This window comes from Dendrobates tinctorius, unplaced genomic scaffold (genome assembly GCF_039654945.1).
Source record: "Dendrobates tinctorius isolate UK_male_01 unplaced genomic scaffold, ASM3965494v1 ptg000126l, whole genome shotgun sequence".
Classification (NCBI taxonomy): Eukaryota; Metazoa; Chordata; class Amphibia; order Anura; family Dendrobatidae; genus Dendrobates; species Dendrobates tinctorius.
In genome coordinates, this window is record NW_027361794.1 from 20,686,636 (window position 1) to 20,712,259 (window position 25,624).

General features: G+C 44.6%; 2 protein-coding genes across 2 annotated transcripts in view; one reads left to right on the forward strand and one right to left on the reverse strand.

The window, feature by feature from the left end:
- LOC141047167 (uncharacterized) overlaps nucleotides 1-25,624 on the reverse strand; it is a 549,720-nt gene that overhangs the window by 85,729 nt on the left and 438,367 nt on the right. The window lies entirely within an intron of this gene.
- On the forward strand, nucleotides 381-14,688 carry LOC141047168 (la-related protein 1-like). Its single transcript, XM_073542125.1, has 2 exons — nucleotides 381-1,509; nucleotides 14,563-14,688. Exons 1-2 carry the CDS (start codon nucleotides 436-438, stop codon nucleotides 14,686-14,688), a joined length of 1,200 nt encoding a protein of 399 aa, XP_073398226.1. The 5' UTR covers nucleotides 381-435.

Consider the following 25,624-nt stretch of genomic DNA (forward strand, 5'->3'; position numbering starts at 1 on the left):
TACATTACTTCCGGCACCAACGTGGCGCCGCGTGCCAGAAGATGTCGCGATTACGTCACTGACATGCACACGTCATGATACCGCGCCATTGGCAATGCTCCAGAGGACACAGGACGCAGACATGTGCACAACGAACGTCTAATTAGGGGGATGACCACAGTGAACAATGGGAAAAAGAAAATACCCAGAATACATACAAATGTAAATTATACTTCTCTCATTAAAGTGCATAAAAATATGACATAAATTATCTTTCAAACATATATCTATATCAATAGGTGTGCAATATGAGACAATAGTATTATTCCATACATATATAAAGTGTTTTTATACACTTTATAGTAGTAGGTGATATTACTGGAATATTTCGGACCAGGTACCGATGAGGCCCGTGGTCCGAAATATTCCAGTAATATCACCTACTACTATGACAACATGAGCAGTTCAGAGCTCTACAGTGTCGATCAAGAGCTGCTGAAGGATTACATCAAGCGACAGATAGAATATTACTTCAGTGTGGACAATCTACAGCGAGATTTCTTCCTGCGTCGAAAGATGGATTCTGAAGGGTTCTTGCCTATTGGGCTAATAGCAAGCTTTCATAGGGTGCAGGCTCTCACCACGGACATCGGGCTCATTGTAAAGGCGTTAAGAGATAGTAAAGTCGTTGAAATAATTGATGAGAAAATCAGGCGAAAAGAGCATCCCGATGCCTGGCCTCTGCCTGGTCCTTCCCCGGCCGATGCTTCTCAGACAGACTTCTCCCAGCTCATCAACTGCCCAGAGTTTGTACCTCGCCAAGGATACCAGAAGGAGACAGAATCGGCACCTGGCTCTCCCCGCACCTCCAGCCCCACTATGGCTACCAAAACCGAGGAAAAGCCAGAGGACGTGAAGCAGCCAGCACCACAGACATCTCCCGCCCCAGTGACCACCCCGAAACCCCCCAAAGAGCAAGACGAGCCCGAAGAGCTGGACTTTATGTTTGACGAGGAGATGGAACAGATGGATGGCAGGAAGAACACCTTCACCGACTGGTCGGACGAGGACTCTGATTACGAGATCGACGATCGGGACGTGAACAAAATCCTAATAGTAACTCAGACCCCACCGTCGCTGCGCAAACATCCCGGCGGAGACCGCACCGGCAACCACACGTCCCGGGTGAAGATGAGCTCCGAATGGGCAAGCTCTACACACAGTGGCTATTCATCTCTAAGCTCCTCAGTCTGTTCATATAAAGATCATTCATTGTGCAACACCCAAGTAGTGATCTCCGAGGCAGAGGTGATACGCATCCTGAAGGGACTTAAGGTCAAAAAGGCACCTGGCCCTGATGGTGTATCTCCAATGTGTCTGAAAGTATGTGCTACCCAGCTTGCCCCTATACTGACAAATATATACAATGTGTCACTGAAAGAGTGCGTTGTACCTCAGTGTTGGAAAAATTCCACAATTATCCCTGTCCCCAAGAAAGTGGGATCCTCTGAGTTGAACGACTATAGACCAGTAGCACTCACATCTGTAGCTATGAAAGTCTTCGAAAGAATTATGATGTCCCACCTGATAAAATTCACGCAGAAGCTATGGGACCCGCTTCAGTTTGCCTATAAGGAGAATCGTTCGGCAAACGACACTGTCAATCTGGCACTGAAGTACATTTTGGATCATACAGATGAACGGCACTCATATGTCCGGATTCTTTTCATGGACTTTAGCTCAGCGTTCAATACCATTGATCCGAATTTACTTCATAAGAAAATGGTAGCTCTTGGAGTCCCTCTCAACTTATGCTTGTGGATTTATAACTTCCTGACAGCCAGGATACAGAGTGTAAAAGTTGGACCATTCACTTCGGACACCTTGGTCACAAACATCGGGGCACCTCAGGGGTGTGTTTTGTCCCCGTTACTGTTTTCTCTCTATACGAATGATTGCATCTCTTCAGCAGACTCAGTAAAAATCTTGAAATTTGCCGATGATATGACACTGATTGGTCTCATCAGGGGAAATGCTGAAGACTTGTATCGGAGTGAGGTGGAAAGAATATGTGACTGGTGTAAAGCCAATAATCTTGTACTCAACACTAAAAAAACTGCTGAGATGGTTGTGGATTTTAGGAAAGATCAACATGAGATACTTCCAATCTACATCCATGACGAAGTGGTTCTTAGGGTCACAGAGACCAAATTCCTTGGTGTTATCATCTCTCATGATCTTAAATGGGGGAAAAACGTGGATGCTGTTATAAGAAAAGCACAACAGAGGATGTTCTTCCTGCGTCAGCTGAAAAGATATGGTTTGTCTAAGAATCTGCTGATCTTATTCTTTAATGCTGTCATCAGATCTGTGATTTGTTCCTCTCTGATAGTCTGGTATGGGGGAGCCACTGCGCATGACAAACTCCGCTTACAAAGGACTTTCAGAACAGCAGAGAGAATTATAGGCTCCCCCCTGCCTAAAATCCAGGATTTTTATGATAAGAGTATTCGATCCCACGCATTGAAAATTTCATCCGATCCCTCTCACCCGGGACACTCCTCATTCCAACTACTCCCTTCAGGACGTCGCTTCAGATTCCCCAAATGCAGTACCAACCGCCATATGAACAGCTTCTATCCACTCTCTGTTCAACAATTAAATCGTCATGTGTAGACTATATACTGTATCTGTCTTGTTAGATGTTACTTGTTGTATCTGTTGTTATATATTATGTTGCCTCTTTGCCACAAAGAATTCCTTGTATATATGTAATATGTACTTGGCGATAATAAATTTGATTTGATTGATTTGATTTTATATGTATGTTTATATTTAATATATTACAAAACAGCATAATTGTTAACATAAAATTATATATAAACCTACAAGATTATTATTACCCCAATATTAGCCCACTATTAGATACGTCATAATTGTGACCTACTATAAAAAATAAAAAAATAAATAAACAATATTCTCCATTTCATCCCGACTTGAAATAATTCCACTTGTCCACAGAGTACAAGCCACTGATCCAACCAGGTCTCTATCACTCCAACATGTCATAGTAGTAAATGTGTCACAATCCATTTTTGGATCTGTGTCAGTTTGGGCTGCTCACATTTAAACTTTTTTCCTCCCTGGCCATTGAGGGTTAATGTCAGTTTGTCCCCCCGGTGGCCGCTGGTGTTACTACAAGTTTAGTCTGCTGGTGGGTTTTTCCCCCCCGGTGGCCGCTGGTGTTACTACAAGTTTAGTTTGCTGGTGGGTTTCCCCCCGGTGGCCGCTGGTGTTACTACATGTTTAGTCTGCTGGTGGGTTTTTCCCCCCCGGTGGCCGCTGGTGTTACTACAAGTTTAGTTTGCTGGTGGGTTTCCCCCCGGTGGCCGCTGGTGTTACTACATGTTTAGTTAGCCAGCTGGTGGTGACCACTCCCTCCTTCCTATATAAGGTCACCTGAGGCATCAGCTGGTGTTTGGTGATACACTTCCTTTTGGATACCAAACTTTATCAAGACAGGAGCTGGCTGTGTGCTGTGGTGCTTCAGCTGAATGCTGATCTGGAGCCTTACTCTGCTGCTCGGAGCATTGGCAGCAGAGAAAGCTGTGTTGTTTGTCTTTCCTTGTCTGTTTTCTTTGCTTGGTGTTTTATTACTGCAGCAGTGGGACGAGTGTCCGCACTTACCAATTCCCTAGTAAGGGATAGGTGCAGGGTAAGTGAGGGACAAGGTATCCTGCTCAGCAACAGGTTGAAGGACCCTGTATTGGGACATCAGGTTAGTCCAGGACTCAGCTGCAAGAGAGTGCAGGAGGTGTCCATTCCCCTGTTCCCTATCGCAGGGCCCACCATTGTAATTGTGTCCCCGGTGTTCCCTTGTTTGTCCTGTTGTTTTGCTGACCGACCGATCGTCGGGTCGCATCACGAAGGCCTGTAACATATCGTGACAAGATGATATTAAATCAAGAGATCAAACTAACATAATAAAAAAAATTAAATTAAAACAATGAAAAACAATACACCACACAAACGATTATAAAAATGAACTAAAACTCAAGTGCTTATTGAGACCTGCCGGTGTGATGGTATCAAGTAACGTGGTCCACCGACATTCTCTTTGAGATAGCACACGTTTGGTGTCACCTCCCCTCATTCCTGCATGGACTCTGTCAATACCCCAAGTACAAAGACCCTCTGGATTACAGTTATGTGTAAGACAGAAATGTCTAGGGATTGACTTAAGGCTATTAACATCCTCCACTTCACGGGCAGCCACAATGTCCCTTACATGTTCGCGAATGCGGATACACAATTCGTGAGTAGTAAGTTCCACGTATATTAGCCCACATGGGCATACTATGTAGTATACCACATGTAGTATACCACATGTGTGGTACTACAAGTAATATACTCTCTGATTTTGAATTCTTTGCGACCGTCCGATGAAGTGAAGAAAACAGACCTCCTTAGATTTTTACATGCTAAACACCCACCACATGGAAAAAACTGTTATGAATGAGTCACCGGAGGAGGAAAAAACAAAAATGCAAGCTAAGTCCAGAAAACCAGAAAGGTTGGTAGCTAGCGGATTGCAGACCCCTGATCCTATTCACAACAACTAACAGTAGCCGTGGAGCGTTCCTACGGTGGTCCTAGACGCCTCTTCACAGCCGGAGAACTAAATAAGCCTAAAGAAAGGGGAAATCTAAACTGCCCCAGAGCAGACCCCAAAGCAATAGACAGCCCCCAACATGTATTGTCGGTGAAAACAGATGAAAACAAACACAGACAGAAAGACAGGCAGAGCAAACGATGGGGCCCAACTAACTAGATAGAAAAGGACAGAAAAGATGCTGGCTGCAATCTGCAAAAACCCTACCAAAAATGTCCCAACATGTCTGATAGGAAAAACGGTCCTGAAGTCAATAGACTTCAAAATCCCTATATCAGCACTCCGATATATTCTGAAGACAGAGCAAAAGAGATTTAACCAATCAGGGACAAAAATGGAAATTCAGCAAAGCCCCAGCCGGGGCTGGCTGAACACAAAACTAAGCAAATCAGACAAAATCTCATGGAACAATAACAGAGCAAAACTTAGCTTTAGAAGACAGGACCTGAACTGGAGGCCAGAGCTCAGAGCAGAGAAATCACCAGCAAACCTACAGGGCGTCGGCTGACTTATATCCACTCAGAGATTCCGGATGTCCAATCGCAATCCACCTGTTCAGTTGAGAGGTTTCTCCCATCCAAATCAGTTTCACGACCTCCCTTCACCAGCAGAGGGAGTTCATCGGACATCAAAGGTGAATGAGAAAATGAGCTCACAACAGTACCTCCCCTTGAGGAGAGGTCACCGAACCCTCATCCACGCCACCAGGCCGATCAGGATGGGCCCGATGAAAAGCACGAATCAATCTTTCGGCATGAATATCAGATGCAGAGACCGAAAAATTATCCTCCTGGCCATAACCCTTCCACTTAACCAAATACTGGAGTCTCCGTCTAGCCAGACGAGAATCCAGTATCTTCTCAACCTCATATTCCACATTACCTTCAACCAATGCAGGGTCAGGAGGTGCCACCACAGGAACTACTGGCTCAAAAAACCTCTTCAACAGAGACTTATGAAACACGTTATGGATCTTAAATGTAACAGGAAGAGCCAATCGAAAAGAGACCGGATTAAGAATCTCCAAAATCTTGTAAGGTCCAATAAATCTAGGTTTAAACTTTGGAGAAGCCACCTTCATAGAGATATTCTTTGATGACAACCAAACCATATCACCCAACTTAAACCGGGGACCAATGGTCCTATGCCGGTTGGAAAACCGCTGGGCCTTTTCCTGGGAGAGAGACAACTTATCCACCACTTGGTCCCAAATCTGGTGAGTCGAGAGTCCAGGCAGAGGTCACAAACCGGGAGAGTAGCGGAGGTACAAAATCGTCAGGCAGTAGAGGGGGTCAGGAATCCAGACCAAGGTCAGCGTCAGTAATCGGGAGAAATGCAAAGTACAAAAACGGCAGGCAACAGAGTAGTCAGAAGTTCAGGCTGAGGTCGGAGTTAACGATAGGCAATCACAAGTAACACGTAGGGGAACCAAGAATATATCCGGCGGCTTGCAAGCCCAGTCCCAAGGTATTTGAGGGTTCAGGTCGTCCCTCACAGGCTCCCGGGCTGGTGATGTCATCAGGACCGCCCCCAGGACCAGACCTGATGATGATGCACCAGCCCCTTCATGACTGACAGAGGAGCGGAGTCTGCGTCCAGTAGACGCCTGCGCAGAAGCCCTTTCATTGTTGCCGCCCTCACTCGGGCGCGAGCCACAGCGCCTCCTAGTGGTTGAGGGCGGAACAGCAGGCCCCGAGATCGACGACGATATGTCAATCCGGCGTCTCCTGGTGGCCGAGACCTGGACAGCAGGCCCCGAGCCCGAGGGCGGCGTGACAGTCCGTCGCCTCCTAGTGGCTGAGGGCGGAACAGCCGGCCCCGAGTCTGACGGCGACGTGACAGGAAGATGGCAACTTAGGGAGTGGTACAAGATGGACCATCTTAGCGAATCTATCACATATCAACCAGATAACAGTCATCCTCTGAGAGACAGGCAGATCAGAAATAAAATCCATTGAAATATGGGTCCATGGCCTCCTGGGCACCGGCAAAGGCAGCAACAACCCACTAGAGCGAGAACAAGGTTTAGACCGGGAGCAAGTCCCACAGGACTGCACAAAATTCCTGACATCACAAGATAAGGCGGGCCACCAAAAAGATCGACTCACCAAATCTCTAGTAACAAAAATATATGGATGACCAGCCAATGCGGAGCAGTGAACTTCAGACATCACTCTCGTCCTCCACTGGTCAGGAACATACAATTTTCCAATGGGACAACGCTCAGGTTTGTCCTCCTGAAACTCTTCCAGAGCACGTCTCAAATCGGGCAAGATGGCAGAAAAAACTACCCCCTCACCTAAGATGGTAGCAGGCTTGGTCACAATAGGAGAATCAGCAAAGAAACTCCTAGAGAGGGCGTCTGCCTTGACATTCTTAGTGCCCGGAAGAAAAGAGACCACAAAATCAAAACATGTGAAAAACAAGGCCCACCTAGCCTGTCTAGGATTGAAGCGTTTGGCCGTCTCAAGGTAAATCAAATTCTTGTGGTCAGTGAGGACCACGACTTGATGTCCAGCTCCCTCCAACCATTGTCTCCACTCCTCAAATGCCCATTTCATGGCTAACAGTTCCCGATTCCCCACATCATAGTTGCGTTCAGATGGGGAGAACTTTCGGGAAAAGAAAGCACAGGGATTCATTTTAGATGTTACCGGATCTTTTTGGGACAAAACAGCTCCTGCACCAATCTCAGAAGCGTCCACCTCTACCTGAAACGGGAGTGAGACATCAAGTTGCCGCAAAACCGGAGCAGAAGTGAATCTCCGCTTCAGCTCCTGAAAGGAAGAAACAGCCTCTGGAGACCAATTCAGCACATCAGCACCCTTCTTAGTCAAATCAGTCAATGGTTTGGCAATACCAGAAAAATTAGCTATAAATTTACGATACACATTAGCAAAACCCAAAAACTTCTGGAGGGCCTTCAAAGAAGTGGGCTGAACCCAATCATAAATGGCCTGTACCTTGGCCGAGTCCAATTCAATAGTTGATGGAGACCAAATAAATCCCAAAAATGAAATCCTCTGTACACCAAAAAGGCATTTCGATCCCTCAACATACAGAGAATTCTCCCTCAAAATCCGGAACACAGTCCGAACTTGTTCCACATGAGAGTCCCAATCCCTGGAAAAGATCAAAATATCATCCAGATAGATGATCAAAAATTTATCCACAAAGTCCCGGAAAATATCATTCATGAAGCACTGGAAGACAGAAGGGGCATTAGTGAGCCCAAAAGGCATCACCAGGTACTCAAAATGTCCCTCCAGATTATTAAACGCCGTCTTCCATTCATCCCCATGCTTAATGCGAATAAGATTATATGCCCCCCCTGAGGTCAAGCTTGGTAAACCAGCAAGCATCTTTAACTCTGGAGAATAGATCAGAAATCAGGGGTAACGGATACTGATATTTAACAGTAATTTTGTTGAGGGAACGATAGTCAATACTAGGCCTTAATGAACCATCTTTCTTGGCCACGAAAAAAAACCCAGCACCCAAGGGTGAAGAGGATGGTCTAATATAACCCTTCTCCAACGACTCCTTAATATAAGATCGCATAGCCTCGTGCTCGGGTACAGATAAATTGAAAAGTCGACCCTTGGGAAATTTACACCCAGGGCTCAGCTCAATTGCACGGTCATAACTCCTATGAGGAGGCAAAGACGCAGACTTATTCTCACTAAATACATCATAAAAATCAGCCAAATAGTCAGGAACATCATGCGACTGGGGAGAGGTGGAGAAAACAGGAGCATCACTAAGAGCATACTGACAACCCCAACTCACCACAGACACAAATTTCCAATCCAAAAGTGGATTATGGATTTGCAACCAGTGAAACCCCAGAACAACGGTATTATGCAACACCAAAAATCTGCAATTTTCTTGATGGTCTGGGGCAACCCGCATTAGCACCTGGGTCCAAAACTGAGGTTTATTCTTCGCCAAAGGAGTAGCATCAATACCCCTCAAAGGGATAGGCGTCCGCAGAGGTGTCATAGGAAACCCACAACGTTTAGCAAAATCCAAGTCCATCAGGTTCAGAGCCGCTCCTGAATCCACAAAAGCCTTAGCGGAAAATGTGGACAGGAAGCAGATCAGAGTAATTGCCAGAAGAAACTTAGGCTGTGCAGCACCCACAGCAAATGTGTGTGCAAAACGTTTCTCTCGTTTAGGGCAGACAGAAATAATATGAGAGGCATCTCCACAGAAAAAACACAGCTTATTACACCTTCTGAACTCCTGACGTTGCGCCCTAGACAAAACTATCACATTGCATAGGTTCAGACATTTGTTCAACAGGTGGCAACATTTTTCGTGTAATTTTACGTTCACATAAACGCCGATCAACCTGAATGGCTAATGACATAGAATCGTCAAGACCAGAGGGAAAAGGAAATCCCACCATAGTATCTTTTACGGTTTCTGACAAACCCTTCCGAAAGAGAGCTGCCAAGGCACCATCATTCCAAGTAGTAAGGACCGCCCACTTTTGGAATTTTTGACAGTACGACTCTGCAGAATCCTGACCCTGGCTCAATGCCAACAGGGCTTTTTCAGCTTGATCAATAGCATTAGGTTCATCATACAACAACCCCAAGGCTTGAAAAAATGCATCCACATTAGTTAGAATAGGATGATCAGGTGTCAAAGAAAACGCCCAATCCTGGGGATCGCCGTGCAGCAAGGAGATGACAATTTTAACCTGCTGCGCAGAGCTCCCCGATGAGCTAGGCTTCAAGGCAAGAAATAATTTACAATTATTCTTAAAATTCAAAAATTTAGACCGATCCCCAAAAAACACATCAGGAGTAGGGATCTTTGGTTCAGCAGCATGTGAATGAGCAAGATAGGTGGAAATTCCTCGCACTTCAGCAGTGAGCTGCTCCACACGATCAGATAATTGCTTAATCCCCATTAAGAAAAAATCCTCCTACGGCCCCAGAGAAAAAGAGGAAAAAATATACATTAAAAAAAAAAAATTCCGACACTTTTTTTTTTTTTTTTTTTTTTACAATTCTTTCCTGCTATTGAGTACCCTAGAATCTGCAGTATGGCTGGTGATTCTGTTATGAATGAGTCACCAGAGGAGGAAAAAACAAAAATGCAAGCTAAGTCCAGAAAATCGGAGAGGCTGATTGCAGACCCCTGATCCTATTCACAACAACTAACAGTAGCCGTGGAGCATTCCTACGGTGGTCCTAGATGCCTCTTCACAGCCGGAGAACTAAATAAGCCTAAAGAAAGAAAGGGGAAATCTAAACTGCCTCAGAGCAGACCCCAAAGCAATAGACAGCCCCCAACATGTATTGTCGGTGAAAACAGATGAAAACACAAACACAGACAGAAAGACAGGCAGAGCAAATGATGGGGCCCAACTAACTAGATAGAAAAGGACAGAAAAGATGCTGGCTGCAATCCGCAAAAACCCTACCAAAAATGTCCCAACACGTCTGATAGATAAAACGGCCCTGAAGTCACTAGACTTCAAAATCCCTATATCAGCACTCCGATATATTCTGAAGACAGAGCAAAAGAGATTTAACCGATCAGGGACAAAAATGGAAATTCAGCAAAGCCCCAGCCGGGGCTGGCTGAACACAAAACTAAGCAAATCAGACAAAATCTCATGGAACAATAACAGAGCAAAACTTAGCTTTAGAAGACAGGACCTGAACTGGAGGCCAGAGCTCAGAGCAGAGAAATCACCAGCAACCCTACAGGGCGTCGGCTGACTTATATCCACTCAGAGATTCCGGATGTCCAATCGCAATCCACCTGTTCAGGTGACAGGTCTCTCCCATCCAAATCAGTTTCACGACCTCCCTTCACCAGCAGAGGGAGTTCATCAGACATCAAAGGTGAAAGAGAAAATGAGCTCACAACAAATAACACTTTTTGGTGTTCCAGCTTAAAAGAGGTCTGGTTTCTTTGTAACATAATGACTCTTAACAAGCATGCCTTTAAGGGTGTTGCACCTCCGTGCAGTCATAAGGGGGCGTTCAGGAAGGCATCTACTTAAGACAGGATCAGTTCTCAATACAGCCCAATGTCAATTCAATATCGACCTCATGTCCCATTTATGGTTATATGTTGATATATATCTTACCTCTCCATCATTTTTCACTTTCGGCATCCTCCACCTGTTCGCCAGCAGATCAGCCCTAGATGCCCTTTTTGTACGCCAACATCCCGTCCTAATACACCTTTTTCTATACCCTCTCTCGGAAAACCTCTCCCCAAGGTCCACAGCCTGTGCCTCAAATGAGGCCTCGGTAGTACATATCTGTTGTGAACTCATTTTCTGGTTTAACTCTGGCTTCTGGTGAGGATGGTGGAGCTGTCTGTGTTGACAGAGGAGTCGTGAGTTCTTCATCCGGGCTCCCTCTAGTGGTGACAGTAGGTAATGAAGCTGATCTAAATGGCAGACACCTGCCACCTGAGGAGGAGGACTGTGAGTGGACATCAGGAGTCTCTGACTGGATTTAAGACAGCCGACTCCCTAATTTTGTGCTGGTGATTTTTCCGGCCCTGAGGTTCTGGTTTCCAGTTCTGTTCCTGCCTGCTCAAGCTCAGTGTGCTCTGCTATTTTTTCACATGAGATTTGGTCTGGTTTACTCAGTTTTTGTGGTCAGCCAGCCCCTGCTGGGGCTGTGCTGAATGTCCATTCTTATGTCTGTTTATGCCAGTTTGCTTTTTGTCCCTGATCAGATTGGTCTCTTTTTGCTCTGTCTTCAGAATATACCAGAGTGCTGATATAGGGAATTGAAGTCTAGCGACTTCAGGGTTTTTGTTATCAGAAAGTGTTGGACATTTTTTGGCAGGATTTTGTGCATGATTGCAGACAGCATCTTTCCTTTCCTGTCCTTTCTAGATAGTGTGGGCCCCATCGTTTGCTCAGCCTATCTTTCTATCTGTGTTTGTGTTTTCATCTTGTCTCACTGACAATACATGTTTGGGGGCTGTCTATTGCTTTGGGGTCTGCTCTGGGGCAGTTTAGATTTCCCCTTTTCTTGCTTTAGGCTTATTTAGTTCTCCGGCTGTGACGAGGCATCTAGGATCATCATAGGTACGCTCCACGGCTACTGCTAGTTGTGTGGATAGAATCAGGGGTCTGCAATCCGCTTAGTTACCAACCTCTCTGGTTTTCTGTGGCTTAGCTTGTTATTCCTCCTCGGTGACTCATTCATAACACATATCCTCCTGGCACGAAGAAATTGCCCAACCAGAATTGATCTAATCGTGGAACGCGGATTTGATGAGGATGCATGTAACAGCATTCACAGAAGTCTCCTTTCAATACAAATCAGTATGGATATACCCATCATCCTGTACCTTTAACATCACATCCAAGAAGGTAATCTGACGATGAAGATGCACATACGTGAGATGTATGTTGGAGCCATTACAATTAAGTCCACCCACAAAATCATGTAATTCAGAGACAGGACCTTGCCAGATAAACAGGATATCATCGATATACCTGAACCATCCTGCAATTTGGGGAGCGGCGTGCGAGCCATCCATAAAGATCTCACGCTCCCAGTATCCCAAAAATAAATTTGCGTAAGATGGCACACACGCTGCCCGCATTGCAGTCCCCTGTCTCTGTAAAAAGTATCTATCTTTAAAAGTAAAGAAATTGTGGTAAGGATGAACTTCAACAGCTCCAACACCAACTCACGCATGTCAGGATCCAAATTACTGGTTTCATGGAAAAATCTGGATGTCCTCAATCCATCCTCACAGACGAATGCTGGTGTACAGCGATTCTACATCCGCCATCACCAAAACCATATCCGCATCCACAAAAAGACCATCCAGTCTTCGTAGAATGTCATTTGTATCTCTGACATAGGAGGGCAGCATCTCGACCCGAGGACGTAAATAATACTCAATGAATTTGCAGGTTGGATCGCACAGCCCTCCTATGCCAGATATAATTGGGCATCCAGGAGGAGAGACAGGATCCTTGTGGACCTTGGGGAGAAGGTAGAAGGTAGGGATGACTGGAGTATGGACCAAGAATCTGCCAAGCAGTTTTTTTGAGATAATGCCTCTTTCATATGCCATTTCAAGAATGTTATGTAATTGATTTTGAAAATTCTTAAGAGGACTATTCGGCAACTGAGAATAAGTTTCCTTACTCTTCAGCTGTCTCATAGTCTCCTTCTATTTTTTCACAGGCCAGAGCACCACATTTCCCCCCTTGTCCGCTGGTTATATGACAACATTGTCCCAACTTCCAATTTCATACAAGGCTTGCCTTTGTGGTGGAGTTAAATTATCACTTTTTTTACAATTGGTAATAGCCTTAAGATCTTCTGTTACCAGTCATGTAAAGATCTCCACTTGGGGACATAGTGACAATGGGGGAAACATGGTACATCTGGCTGCAATTGGAGGCAATGGTACATTTACCGAATCATTTTTAGATTCGTGTTCCAATTCTTCCAAAGTGCTTATGGCCTGAACTTTTAATGCCGAAAGTTCCTGATTTGACCCAGGGCGTGAATGTACTGTAATCTTTTAAGGACGATCTTATTGGTTAAAACTAAAAGAGAAAGAGCGCAATAGGGTCTTACCCAGGTAAAAAGAGATATAGTTCAAGCTGTTATACTCACCAATAGCAGGAGAGTTTAAGGCATAAAGGAATGGAGGTCAAAGCTGCTGCACATCCAAATGGCCACGCCGTGACCATAGATCATCAGATATCAAAGAAATACTTTTCGGATTAACCGTGCGCTGCTAGACAAAACGACTCCTTTCCAGATTGTGTATTTGTATAGTTTTATTTTCCCATTTTCCCAACGCGTTTCGAAGTTTAAAACTTCTTCCTCAGGGGATGATATGTACAAACAGACAGAGTGGCTCCCAGTTTTATACATACAAATTTCAAATATTGGCGCCAAAAGTCACATGTTACAGGGAAAGAATGTCAAAGGTCATCAGTAACAAAAAAATGTACAAAAAAATGTTTAAAACTGTATTGTTTCCACCTTAGTAAATTCTCTTAAAATATTTATTTGCAGGTCATGAAAACCAATTGGTTAATTTTTATACCTAAATATAATATGCACATAAAAATATAAATATATAAAAATATTTTTTATTTTTAATAATAATAATTTTTATTAAGTACACATCATGTGAATACATTTTTATATAAAACATTTTTTATATTGAATAAAAGAATCGTTTTTAACATATATATATATATCCATCATCCATTATATTCTTCTTTTCTTCTCTTTCTCGTTCTCTTTCGTCTGCCTAGTTAGGATGATGGTTTGAGCTGTGATTTCACTGCTCCTTCCTGCTTCTTTTATAGTTCTAACACAGATCTATCCTTTTATACATTTATTTTTTTGTTTCTTTCATTTATTCTTCTTTTTCTTTTCATGACCTGCAAATAAATATTTTAAGAGAATTTACTAAGGTGGAAACAATACAGTTTTAAACATTTTTTTGTACATTTTTTTGTTACTGATGACCTTTGACATTCTTTCCCTGTAACATGTGACTTTTGGCGCCAATATTTGAAATTTGTATGTATAAAACTGGGAGCCACTTTGTCTGTTTGTACATATCATCCCCTGAGGAAGAAGTTTTAAACTTCGAAACGCGTTGGGAAAATGGGAAAATAAAAGTATACAAATACACAATCTGGAAAGGAGTCGTTTTGTCTAGCAGCGCACGGTTAATCCGAAAAGTATTTCTTTGATATCTAAGGACAATCTTATGGGAGAACAGGTGGAGGTCCTTCAGCGCTGTAAAAAAATCAAAGTTATTCACCGGAGAGAAAGACAACCCAAGTTGCAACAAATTTTTCTGAGCACCAGAAAGATCATGTGAGGAGAGGTTAATTACCTCTAACGTATTTGTACGGGCTTTTTTATCACTTTTAGGTGAAGTGTAATTTTCCTCTTGTTATTAAATTTTCCATTTTTCAAACGTCCATCCCTCACATGATCCCTCCTATCCCAAAGAGATCTTATACCATCAGGACAATTTGTGGAATCTTCCATGGATGAAACAGATGAAACGGAAGTGGATCTTCCTCTTACAAAATTTCTATTACCATTTATTTGGCGTCCACGCCACCTATAGACCCGATCTTGTTGTCGATCAGCCAAATCACACTGATATGTTTTTGTTTTTCTCTGCACAATCTCCATTTCCCATTTCTTCAAAGAGGCATCCACCTCCATTTTCACTTTAGCCACCATCTCAATAATCAAACCTTTATTAATTTCATCCTGTATTGATCCAATCTCAACATCCACAATCTTTAAGTTGTTTCTCATTGTATTTTGTCAATAATTCCATGTATTTTCTTGAACATGTGGAGGCTGCATCCTCCCATTGATTAACAAATTCACTGTCATTAATATTGAATGATGGAAATACTTGAATCCGTAAGCCTCTAGGTATGAGGCCACAGACCAAGTACTTCTCCATGAATTCCTTATTCCACCATAAGCGCGTGCGTTTATTGAGTAGTTCTTTGTATTTCACAATCAAGGTACCAGTGTCTCCAAGTTTACAATCTGTATTACTACCCGATCCTTCATCAAGCTCAGTCTGCCACGCTTTCTTGCATTCACGAAAATCCATATGTTCTTTTATGGTAGCTGTGAAAACACAGATAGAAATCATATAAAACAAAACCATAGAGAACAATAGCATGGAGAAACCAAAGGAATAATGGACTTTGTCATTATGTCCCATCGAAAATCTTACATGGACACTCCAAAATAACATATCAACATGAGAACAGAAAGGAGTTCACATCCAAAAATATCATAAAATATAAACTTTATGATCCATATTATATACTTAATACAAAAATAGTACTAACATACACATGCAATGAAGATCAGGTAATAACAACCGCCAATATCCTGACAAACTAAATAAAGTGCTAAGTGCTTCATGGGCAAAATGATTGGGATTCAGTAATTCATGGGGATAACAAACAGGAGCGCATCCTAAGAATGAACTCCATTACGCAATGCAATAGTGCTTACCCATCATGGATATAGTCAGGACGCGTGCAGTGCCGCCACCAACGCGCGTTTCGCCTCTTTCTCAAGGTGCGGTGGTGTGTTGTATAATGGATCAGGGTTAAATACCCTGTTTCACAGGTGTTCGTATTACCGGCGCATGAGTCCCGTGACCCTGAAATTTCATTACTTCCGGCGCCAACATGGCACTTAGCACTTTATTTAGTTTGTCAGGATATTGGCAGTTGTTATTACCTGATCTTCATTGTATGTGTATGTTAGTACTATTTTTGTATTAAGTATATAATATGGATAATAAAGTTTATATTTTATGATATTTTTGGTGTGACCTCCTTTCTGTTCGCATGTTGATATAGTCACCTACTACAAATTACACCAGGTAGCTCTCACAATAGCTTTTGTGTTTTTGAGATGATTTATGGACGATTTGCGAAAGCACAACTCTCCCTAGCAGCTGCTCAGACTCTCACTCACAGGCTAGCACAATCTGTGTTCTGGATGCAATGTGCAGAAAATGGTGGCGGAAGGGCTTATAGAGTGCCTATGAGTCATAGTCATAGGCAATGACTGATCTATGACGCTGTGCGGCCTGCCAGTCATAGTAATGCTACAACCAAGAAGGCTGCGGCATTGCAGTGATTGCCTAATGCTGGGCGGGAGATGCGAATATTGCGGGGCGAGTAGTGAAATACTCGCTATGTTTCGAGTACTGCGAGTACCGCATTACTCGCTGAGTACCGAATACTTCCGAATATACTCGCTCATCCCTACTTGGAATACAGAACCACATTTTTCATCGGGTTTTTAGGTAAATTGTGCACAGCCCATCTTTAACACCAGACTAAAAATACTGCAAACATTGAAACTCAAAATCCAACCCCCCTTCATGAGATTTGGCCTCCAAAATTAAGACTCTATAGAAAGGAAGGATAAAATGAGTGTCCGTATGTTGAAGGCAAAATGACAGTTGTTGCCCAAAAGGTCCTAAAGTTTTAGAGGGACAGCACCCAATGAGTCGCTTTTAAAGGTGCAGCAACCATATTGTGGCTAAGGTGGGCAACCTGATAAGTCGCTCTAAATTCTGTAATTATAGCAATGGCTGTTGCAGAAGTAACTGGGGCCTCATTTATGAGAATTGCCTCACAGTAAGATAGTTTTGGTTGCCTATAACATCCAGAGTTCATCTTTCAGCATTAAAGCTACAGAAGTAAAGTGAAAGCTGAGCTCTGATTGGTTGCTTTGGACAACTAGATCAGTCTGACTGTGAGGCAGTCACACATTTACTGCTTTATATATATATACATTCACTTATTAGATCTCTGATGAGTGTGAGGTAACAAAGATTCATAATAATAACTGTTTTTTTTTCTAAATGCCACCCATCTATTGGGCAAGTTAATCCAAAAGCTAAAGCTGCTTTCACACATCTGTCTTTTTGAAGAAAAAAGAGTGAAAACCGGATCCGGAATTGTATCCGGTTTTGGCACATAGAATTTAATGATCGCCGCCTCGTGCCGGATGAACATGCGGTGCCTCCGTTTTTAGCTGGACACAGCAAATCTGCGCCGTCCGGCGTCAGCAAAAAACATTGCCTGCAACTTTTTTTTGCAGCGCCGGAACGGCTTTTTCAACAGCGCATGCGCGGACACTGTGAGGTTTAACCCACGAGTGCCCAGCGAGCGCGACAAGTGCCCAGCGCGCGCGCGCGTGCGTATCTCTCTCTCCCCCCCGCATACCGCTGCCTCTCTCGTCTCCAGTGCGGCTCCTTTAAATGCTTTCCAAGCCGGATCAAGCGCCGCATCTGCATCCGGTGTCACCGCTGCAGGCCTGATCCGGCGGTCTGGCTTTCCGCCGCACGCCACCGGAACAAACACACCGGATGTGTGAAAGCAGACTAAGAAAGTAAACCATCTCAAACAGCTGAGACAAGCAAACAATGTGAATCCTGACTTGAAAGGAAACGGAGGACACAGGCTGAATCAAGGGATGCAGAAACATCTGAGCAAAAGGATGATCATTGTCAAAATGGCGGCATATGACATATGCAACTTATGCAATGACGTAGGCAGGCTGACCTGAGTTTGGAAGCGTTTCACTATGACACAATTCAGGACTACAGGTCACATCTGAAAGTTATAATAGGGAGAATGGATGTACAGTCATGGCCAAAAGTTTTGAGAATGACACAAATATTATATTTTCACATGATCTGCTGGCCTCTGGTTTTTATGTGTGTTTGTCAGATGTTTTTATCACATACAGAAATATAATTGCAATCATATTATGAGTAACAAAAGGTTATATTGACAGTTAGAATGAGTTAATGCAGCAAGTCAATATTTGCAGTGTTGACCCTTCTTCTTCAGGACCTCAGCAATTCTCCCTGGCATGCTCTCAATCAACTTCTGGATCAAATCCTTACTGATAGCAGTCCATTCTTGCAAAATCAATGCTTTTATTTTGTCTGAATTTGAAGGTTTTTGTTTGTCCACCCGTCTCTTGATGATTGACCACAAGTTCTCAATGGGATTAAGATCTGGGGAGTTTCCAGGCCATGGTCCCAAAATCTCTATGTTTTGTTCCCTGAGCCATTTAGTTATCACCTTTGCTTTATGGCAAGGTGCTCCATCATGTTGAAAAAGGCATTGTTGATCGCCAAACTGCTCTTGGACGGAAGGGAGAAGTTGCTCTTGGAGGACATTCTGGTACCATTCTTTATTCATGGCTGTGTTTTTAGGCAAGACTGAGAGAGTCATACCATTCCCTTGGCTGAGAAACAACCCCACACATGAATGGTTTCAGGATGCTTGACAGTTGGCATGAGACAATACTGGTGGTAGCGCTCACCTGGTCTTCTCCGAATAAGCCGTTTTCCAGATGTCTCAAACAATCGAAAAGGGGATTCATCAGAGAAAATAACTTTACCCCAGTCCTCAGCAGTCCACTCCCTGTACCTCTTGCAGAATATCAGTCTGTCCATGATGTTTTTCCTGGAGAGAAGTGGCTTCTTTGCTGCCCTCCTTGAGACCAGGCCTTGCTCCAAGAGTCTCCGCCTCACAGTGCGTGCAGATGCACTCACACCTGCCTGCTGCCATTCCTGAGCAAGCTCTGCACTGCTTGTAGCCCGATCCCGCAGCTGAAACACTTTTAAGAGACGGTCCTGGCGCTTGCTGGTCTTTCTTGGGCGCCCTGGAGCCTTTTTGGCAACAAGGGAACCTCTCTCCTTGAAGTTCTTGATGATGCGATAGATTGTTGACTGAGGTGCAATCTTTCTAGCTGCGATACTCTTCCCTGTTAGGCCATTTTTGTGCAGCGCAATGATGACTGCACGTGTTTCTTTAGAGATAACCATGGTTAACAGAAGAGAAACAATGATGCCAAGCACCAGCCTCCTTTTAAAGTGTCCAGTGGTGTCATTCTTACTTAATCATGACAGATTGATCTCCAGCCCTGTCCTCATCAACACCCACACCTGTGTTAATGGAGCAATCACTGAAATGATGTTAACTGGTCCTTTTAAGGCAGGGTTGTAATGATGTTGAAATGTGTTTTGGGGGATAAAGTTCATTTTCTAGGCAGATATTGACTTTGCAAGTAATTGCTGTTAAGCTGATCACTCTTTATAACATTCTGGAGTATATGCAAATTGCCATTAGAAAAAATGAAGCAGTAGACTTTGTAAAAATTAATATTTGTGTCATTCTCAAAACTTTTGGCCATGACTGTAATATGAGAACATGGTCAAGCAAAAAAGTTTAACTTTAAATCGCCTGGTATGTGGTGGTGAAATGGTAAAGTCAGTTTGCCACCTTTAACTCTACCTCCCGAACCACTTTTTTCATACATGTCGGGAACAACACATGAGTCTAAGAATTCCCTGCATATTATTAGGAAACACAGTCCATCTCTCCTAATGACATCCTTTGGTAAGACAGCTGGACTTAAGGAAGCTGCAGTTATGCTGACATTTAAAGTACAGGGACAAATAGATAGATCACAAAATAGGGTTGATGCTTCCTGTAGCAAATCAGACCCAACATTTTTACAAATTTACTGTTTGGGAGATGAACAGATGCAAGCTGATCACCGTTGTGAAGCTATACCGGAGACAAAAAGACATTGATTTGAATTTTCATAGATTTTTCCATCAAGACAATCAGCTAGTAAACCTTATTAAGACAGCCTTAGAAAGAATGCCAAGTGCTGAATGCTGGGCGGGAGATTCAAATATTGCGAGGCGGGTAGTGAAATAATTGTATAGCAGATATGTATGCCAAGGTGGAAAGTGAGCGTCTTTTGTACAGACAACTGAACCAACAAAAACTTACAGGGAGCCATGCCAAAAGCATGGTCTGATGGAAGATGCTCCACACTGGGACATTGCAGGAGGCGTCCCTCACTCGCTTCCCACCTTACCCTCGAAGCCTGTTCCCTATAATAACTACAACCTGTGCTCCTTCCAATCCCCGGGCTCTACGGGACAAATACAGAGAATATCCTAGAGAAGATATTCATAGACAGCACAGGAGAGATAATCCGGACTTAGACATAAATGTCACTGCCGACACATTCACCAAAGTCCTCCTGACTCCAGAAGAAAGGAGCAAATGTATCAATAGTAAAACTCTAAGGCTATGGGCACACGTTGTGGATTTAGATGTGTTTCCGCAGCGTTTTTGGATGCACGGAATTGCATCAAATCCGCAGTGTAGTGCACATCCAATGTTAGCCAATGTGAAGTTAAGAATTGCTGTGCACATGCTGTGGAAAAATCTGCACAGATTTGCAGCGTTTTATTTTTCTGCAGCATGTCAATTCTTTTTGCGGATCTGAAGCGTTTCTGCCCCCATTGACTTCCGTTGAGTCAGGCACATCCGCAGCAAAACCATAGATGTAGAAAAGAGTTATGCATTTGCTGCGGATGTTGGTGCGAGAAACAGGAGGAGGGAAGTGTGTGAGCGGAGACTGCGTGTCTGTGTGCAGGGGTCTGCGTGTATGTGTATGTGTGTGTGGGTCTGTGTGTGTGTTGTGTGTCCCTGAGTAGGCAGCCATCGTCTGATGGGACTTCTGCTCTCATCCGGCTATGAATGCTGTCAATCCTCCTCCTGTAATCCTCCGCAATGTAACCCTCCGACGCTGCAAGGAGAGAGGTCACCTAAGTTCATTCTCTCACCGACAGCACTGTGTGAGAAAATTCTCACTCAGCATTGCTGTAAAGTGAGAGCCTGAACTCAGGTAACCTCTTCAGTCATACACTGCAGGAGCCATTATCTCCTGTCAGTGCATCGCGGGAGGCCCTATAGAGTAGTGACATCACCCGATGTCACTGTTCTACAGGGGAAATTGTCATGGGACCCTGGACTACGTCGGAACAGGGAGTATTTGTGTTTGTTTATTATTTTTACTTTTTTGCAGGAGATCGAGGGCGCAGGAATTAGGTGTACAATAAAATGGGAAAACTGTGTTTAGTGTTTTATTTCATAAAAATACTTTTTCTGGCTGTGTCTTTTTTTTTAACCCATTAAAAACTCTTGGATTAGTAATGGACAGGTGTCTTATTGATGCCTCTCCATTAAAAACCGGGATTGATATGACCTTACAATACAAAGGTGACATCAACCGCTTATTACCCATATGCCACCACTACAGGGCAAGTGGGAAGAGAGAGGCCAAGTGCCGGAATTGGCGCATCTTATAGATGCGCCATTTCTGGGGCAGCTGTGGGCTGGTGTTTGTAGTCGGGGAAGTGGGCAATATCCATGGTCCCTTCCTAGGCTATGAATATCAGCCTGCAGCTGTGTGCATAGCCTTTCTGGCTATTATAGAGGGACCCCACATCATTTTTTGGGGGGTCCCCCAATTTTAATAGCCAGTAAAGGCCATGCAGACAGCTGCAGGCTGATATTAATAGCTTGAGAAGATCCATGGGTATTACGCACTTCCCAGGCTATAAACATTGGTCCCTAGTCTCTGGCTTTCCCTCTCTGGACTGGAAAATTGCATGGGAGCCCACGCAATTTTTTTTTCCCTTTCTTTAAACAAATATTGCGTTTAAGGCCGGGGTCACACTTTCGAGAAACTCTCATGAGTCTCGCAGCTCAATACCCGGCACTGCCGCCGGCACTCGGGACCGAAGTGTGTGGCTGCATGTATTTCTATGCAGCTGAACGCTCCGGTCTGAGTGCTGGTGGCAGTGCCTGGCACTGGGGTGCGAGACTCGTGCAAGTTTCTCGCAAGTATGACCTAATGCAGATTTTTTTCTATCTATCGATATATCATCTATCAGTGTATCCATCTATCGATATATCTACCTATAGATATAAGTGAATATCTATAGATATATCTATTTGTTTTCTGTGTGTAAACATTACTTTAGAACAGGGGTCTCAAACACGCCTGCGGCCCACGGTGCACCACGTCTCAGTCCCTGAGGCAGGGGGAAGGCATGCATTCTAGTGATGTGTCGTTCATGAAGGATCCGATTCAAAGAGCCGGCTCCCTGCTGTGAACGAAATGAGCCGGCTCTGCAGGGTGAACGAGACATTTTTTTTTTTTTCCTGGCGCCTCAGCAGCTTATCAGACCCAGCTTAGTGAAGCCTGACTGTGACTCATCTGGGGGAGGAGCAGTCAGGAGAGGACTGTGAATAAATGCAGGGGCGTTAACCCTTCAGTCCCAAATATACACTGCCAGTTCCTCCATGGCATATATGGCATGGAGGGACTCAGCACATCGTCATCATCATCATCTGCAATGACCTGTGCGTTACCTTTAGTCCCGAATAAAGATCTACTTCTGTCCCCTCATCCATGGCGTATACATACAGTATATAGTATGGGTAGGAGGAGAGACTCAGCACATTGTTTGGTATATCATCTTCTCATAGTATTAGGCCGAGTTCACATTGTGTTAATGGTCCTGCGTTCAACGGGATCCGTTACATAGCAAGCGGCACTAACACTATGTAACGGACGCGCTAACGCACCCATTGGCCGCAATGCTACTAATGCATCCAAACGGATGCCAAAATCGGCATGATGCGTTACTTCATGATGCACCCCCGACCGCTGCAGACCGCGTTCAAGGGTACGTCATGAAGTAACGCATCATGCCGATTTTGGATGCGTTAGTATCATTGCGGCCAGTGGGTGCGTTAACGCATCTGCTACATAGCGTTAGTGCTGCTATGTAACGATCCCGTTGAACGCAGGGCCAGGAGGATTCAGGACAACACTACAGGGAGGAGGAGAGACGACGGCAGTTGTTGCTGCTAAGGGCTCATACTCACTAGTGAGTCACACAATTCTTGTGCGAGTCTCTCGCATGGAAACCTGGCACTGCCGCCGGCACTCGGACCGGAGCGTGCGGTTACATGTACTTCTATGCAGTCACCCCCTCCGGTCCGAGTGCAGGCGGCAGTGCCAGGTTTCCATGCGAGAGACTCACATGAGAATCACCCGAGTCTCTCGCTAGTGAGTATGAGCCCTAAGGGTAGGGTAAGTAATATAAAGTGATTTTAGATAAAACATGTGCAGAGATCAGGTCCAGCCCCAATCATTATATAGGGTAAGCTGGTATCACACTTGCATATTTTGGATGCACACGGATCCGTTTTCGTCTCCATTGACTTTCAGTGGTGACGGATGGGACTGTGCATCCAGTTGTCACCGTTTTCCCACGGATCGCTGTGTCTGCATATTTTATCAGATAAACAAAAACGCAACTTGTTGCAGTTTTGTATCATCTGAAAAACACACAGGCACAGGGAGACGCACGGATCCGCGGCTACACGTCTGGAATTAACATGGAGCTCTATGGAGCACAGATCCAGGACAACACGGATCCATGTGCTTCCGTGTGCAGGAATCCGTTTTGCGGCACTGAGCATGCTCAGAAGCGAGGGATGTGCTGTATGGGACCAGTCTGCAGACATAATATAGACTATGTCCGCATGCTGCTCTGTCATACAGTGATCTTTCCTGCCTCACTAGAAGGGCTTGTGCCCTGTGTTATAGTGTGGTAATGATAATAAAATGTATTGGGAGCATGTATATAACATGGGGGCACCTGGGTAGGGGCTGCACGAGTAGGGCTGCGTTCACACTAGCGTCGTGGTACGGTGCGTTGTGATGCGTAGCATTCCTGATGCATCCTGATCCAGATTACATCCCTATACTTAACATAGGGACGCACGGACCTGCGTTTGCATCAGGATCAGGATGCATCATATGCACCAACACATATCACAGCATTTACTAATTCACAAAGGACATGAACAAAAAATGCCACAATACATGGTAAGACTACAACCGAGGAGCAGGGGCCTGATCACAAGAGCTGACAATCGGAGGACACAGCAATGCTGAATAACAGTCTACACTGCGTCACTAGATCCTTATACAGGGGTATAATGAGGCCTCACTGTACAGGAGAGACCGGAGCGAGGAGCAGGGGCCTGATCACAAGAGCTGACAATCTGAGGAAACAGCAATGCTGAATAACAATCTACACTGCGTCACTACATCCTTATACAGGGGTATAATGAGGCCTCTCTGTACAGGAGAGACCGGAGCGAGGAGCGGGGGCCTGATCACAAGAGCTGACAATCTGAGGACACAGCAATGCTGAATAACAGTCTACACTGTGTCACTAGATCCTTATACAGGGGAATAATGAGGCCTCACTGTACAGGAGAGACCGGAGCGAGGAGCAGGGGCCTGATCACAAGAGCTGACAATCTGAGGACACAGCAATGCTGAATAACAGTCTACACTGTGTCACTAGATCCTTATACAGGGGTATAATGAGGCCTCACTGTACAGGAGAGACCGGAGCGAGGAGCAGGGGCATGATCACAAGAGCTGACAATCTGAGGACACAGCAATGCTGAATAACAGTCTACACTGCGTCACTAGATCCTTATACAGGGGTATAATGAGGCCTCACTGTACAGGAGAGACCGGAGCGAGGAGCAGGGGCCTGATCACAAGAGCTGACAATCTGAGGAAACAGCAATGCTGAATAACAGTCTACACTGCGTCACTAGATCCTTATACAGGGGTATAATGAGGCCTCACTGTACAGGAGAGACCGGAGCGAGGAGCAGGGGCCTGATCACAAGAGCTGACAATCTGAGGAAGCTGCAACGCTGAATAACAGTCTACACTGCGTCACTAGATCCTTATACAGGGGTATAATGAGGCCTCACTGTACAGGAGAGACCAGAGCGAGGAGCAGGGGCCTGATCACAAGAGCTGACAATCTGAGGAAGCTGCAACGCTGAATAACAGTCTACACTGCGTCACTAGATCCTTATACAGGGGTATAATGAGGCCTCACTGTACAGGAGAGCAAGGAGCGAGGAGCAGGGGCCTGATCACAAGAGCTGACAATCTGAGGAAGCAGCAATGCTGAATAACAGTCTACACTGCGTCACTAGATCCTTATACAGGGGTATAATGAGGCCTCACTGTACAGGAGAGACCGGAGCGAGGAGCAGGGGCCTGATCACAAGAGCTGACAATCTGAGGAAACAGCAATGCTGAATAACAGTCTACACTGTGTCACTAGATCCTTATACAGGAGTATAATGAGGCCTCACTGTACAGGAGAGACCGGAGCGAGGAGCAGGGGCCTGATCACAAGAGCTGACAATCTGAGGAGACAACAATGCTGAATAACAGTCTACACTGCGTCACTAGATCCTTATACAGGTGGAGAATGAGGCCTCACTGTACAGGAGAGACCGGAGCGAGGAGCAGAGGCCTGATCACAAGAGCTGACAATCTGAGGAGACAGCAATGCTGAATAACAGTCTATACTGCGTCACTAGATCCTTATACAGGGGTATAATGAGGACTCACTGTACAGGAGAGACCGGAGTGAGGAGCCAGGGCCTGATCACAAGAGCTGACAATCTGAGGAGACAGCAATGCTGAATAACAG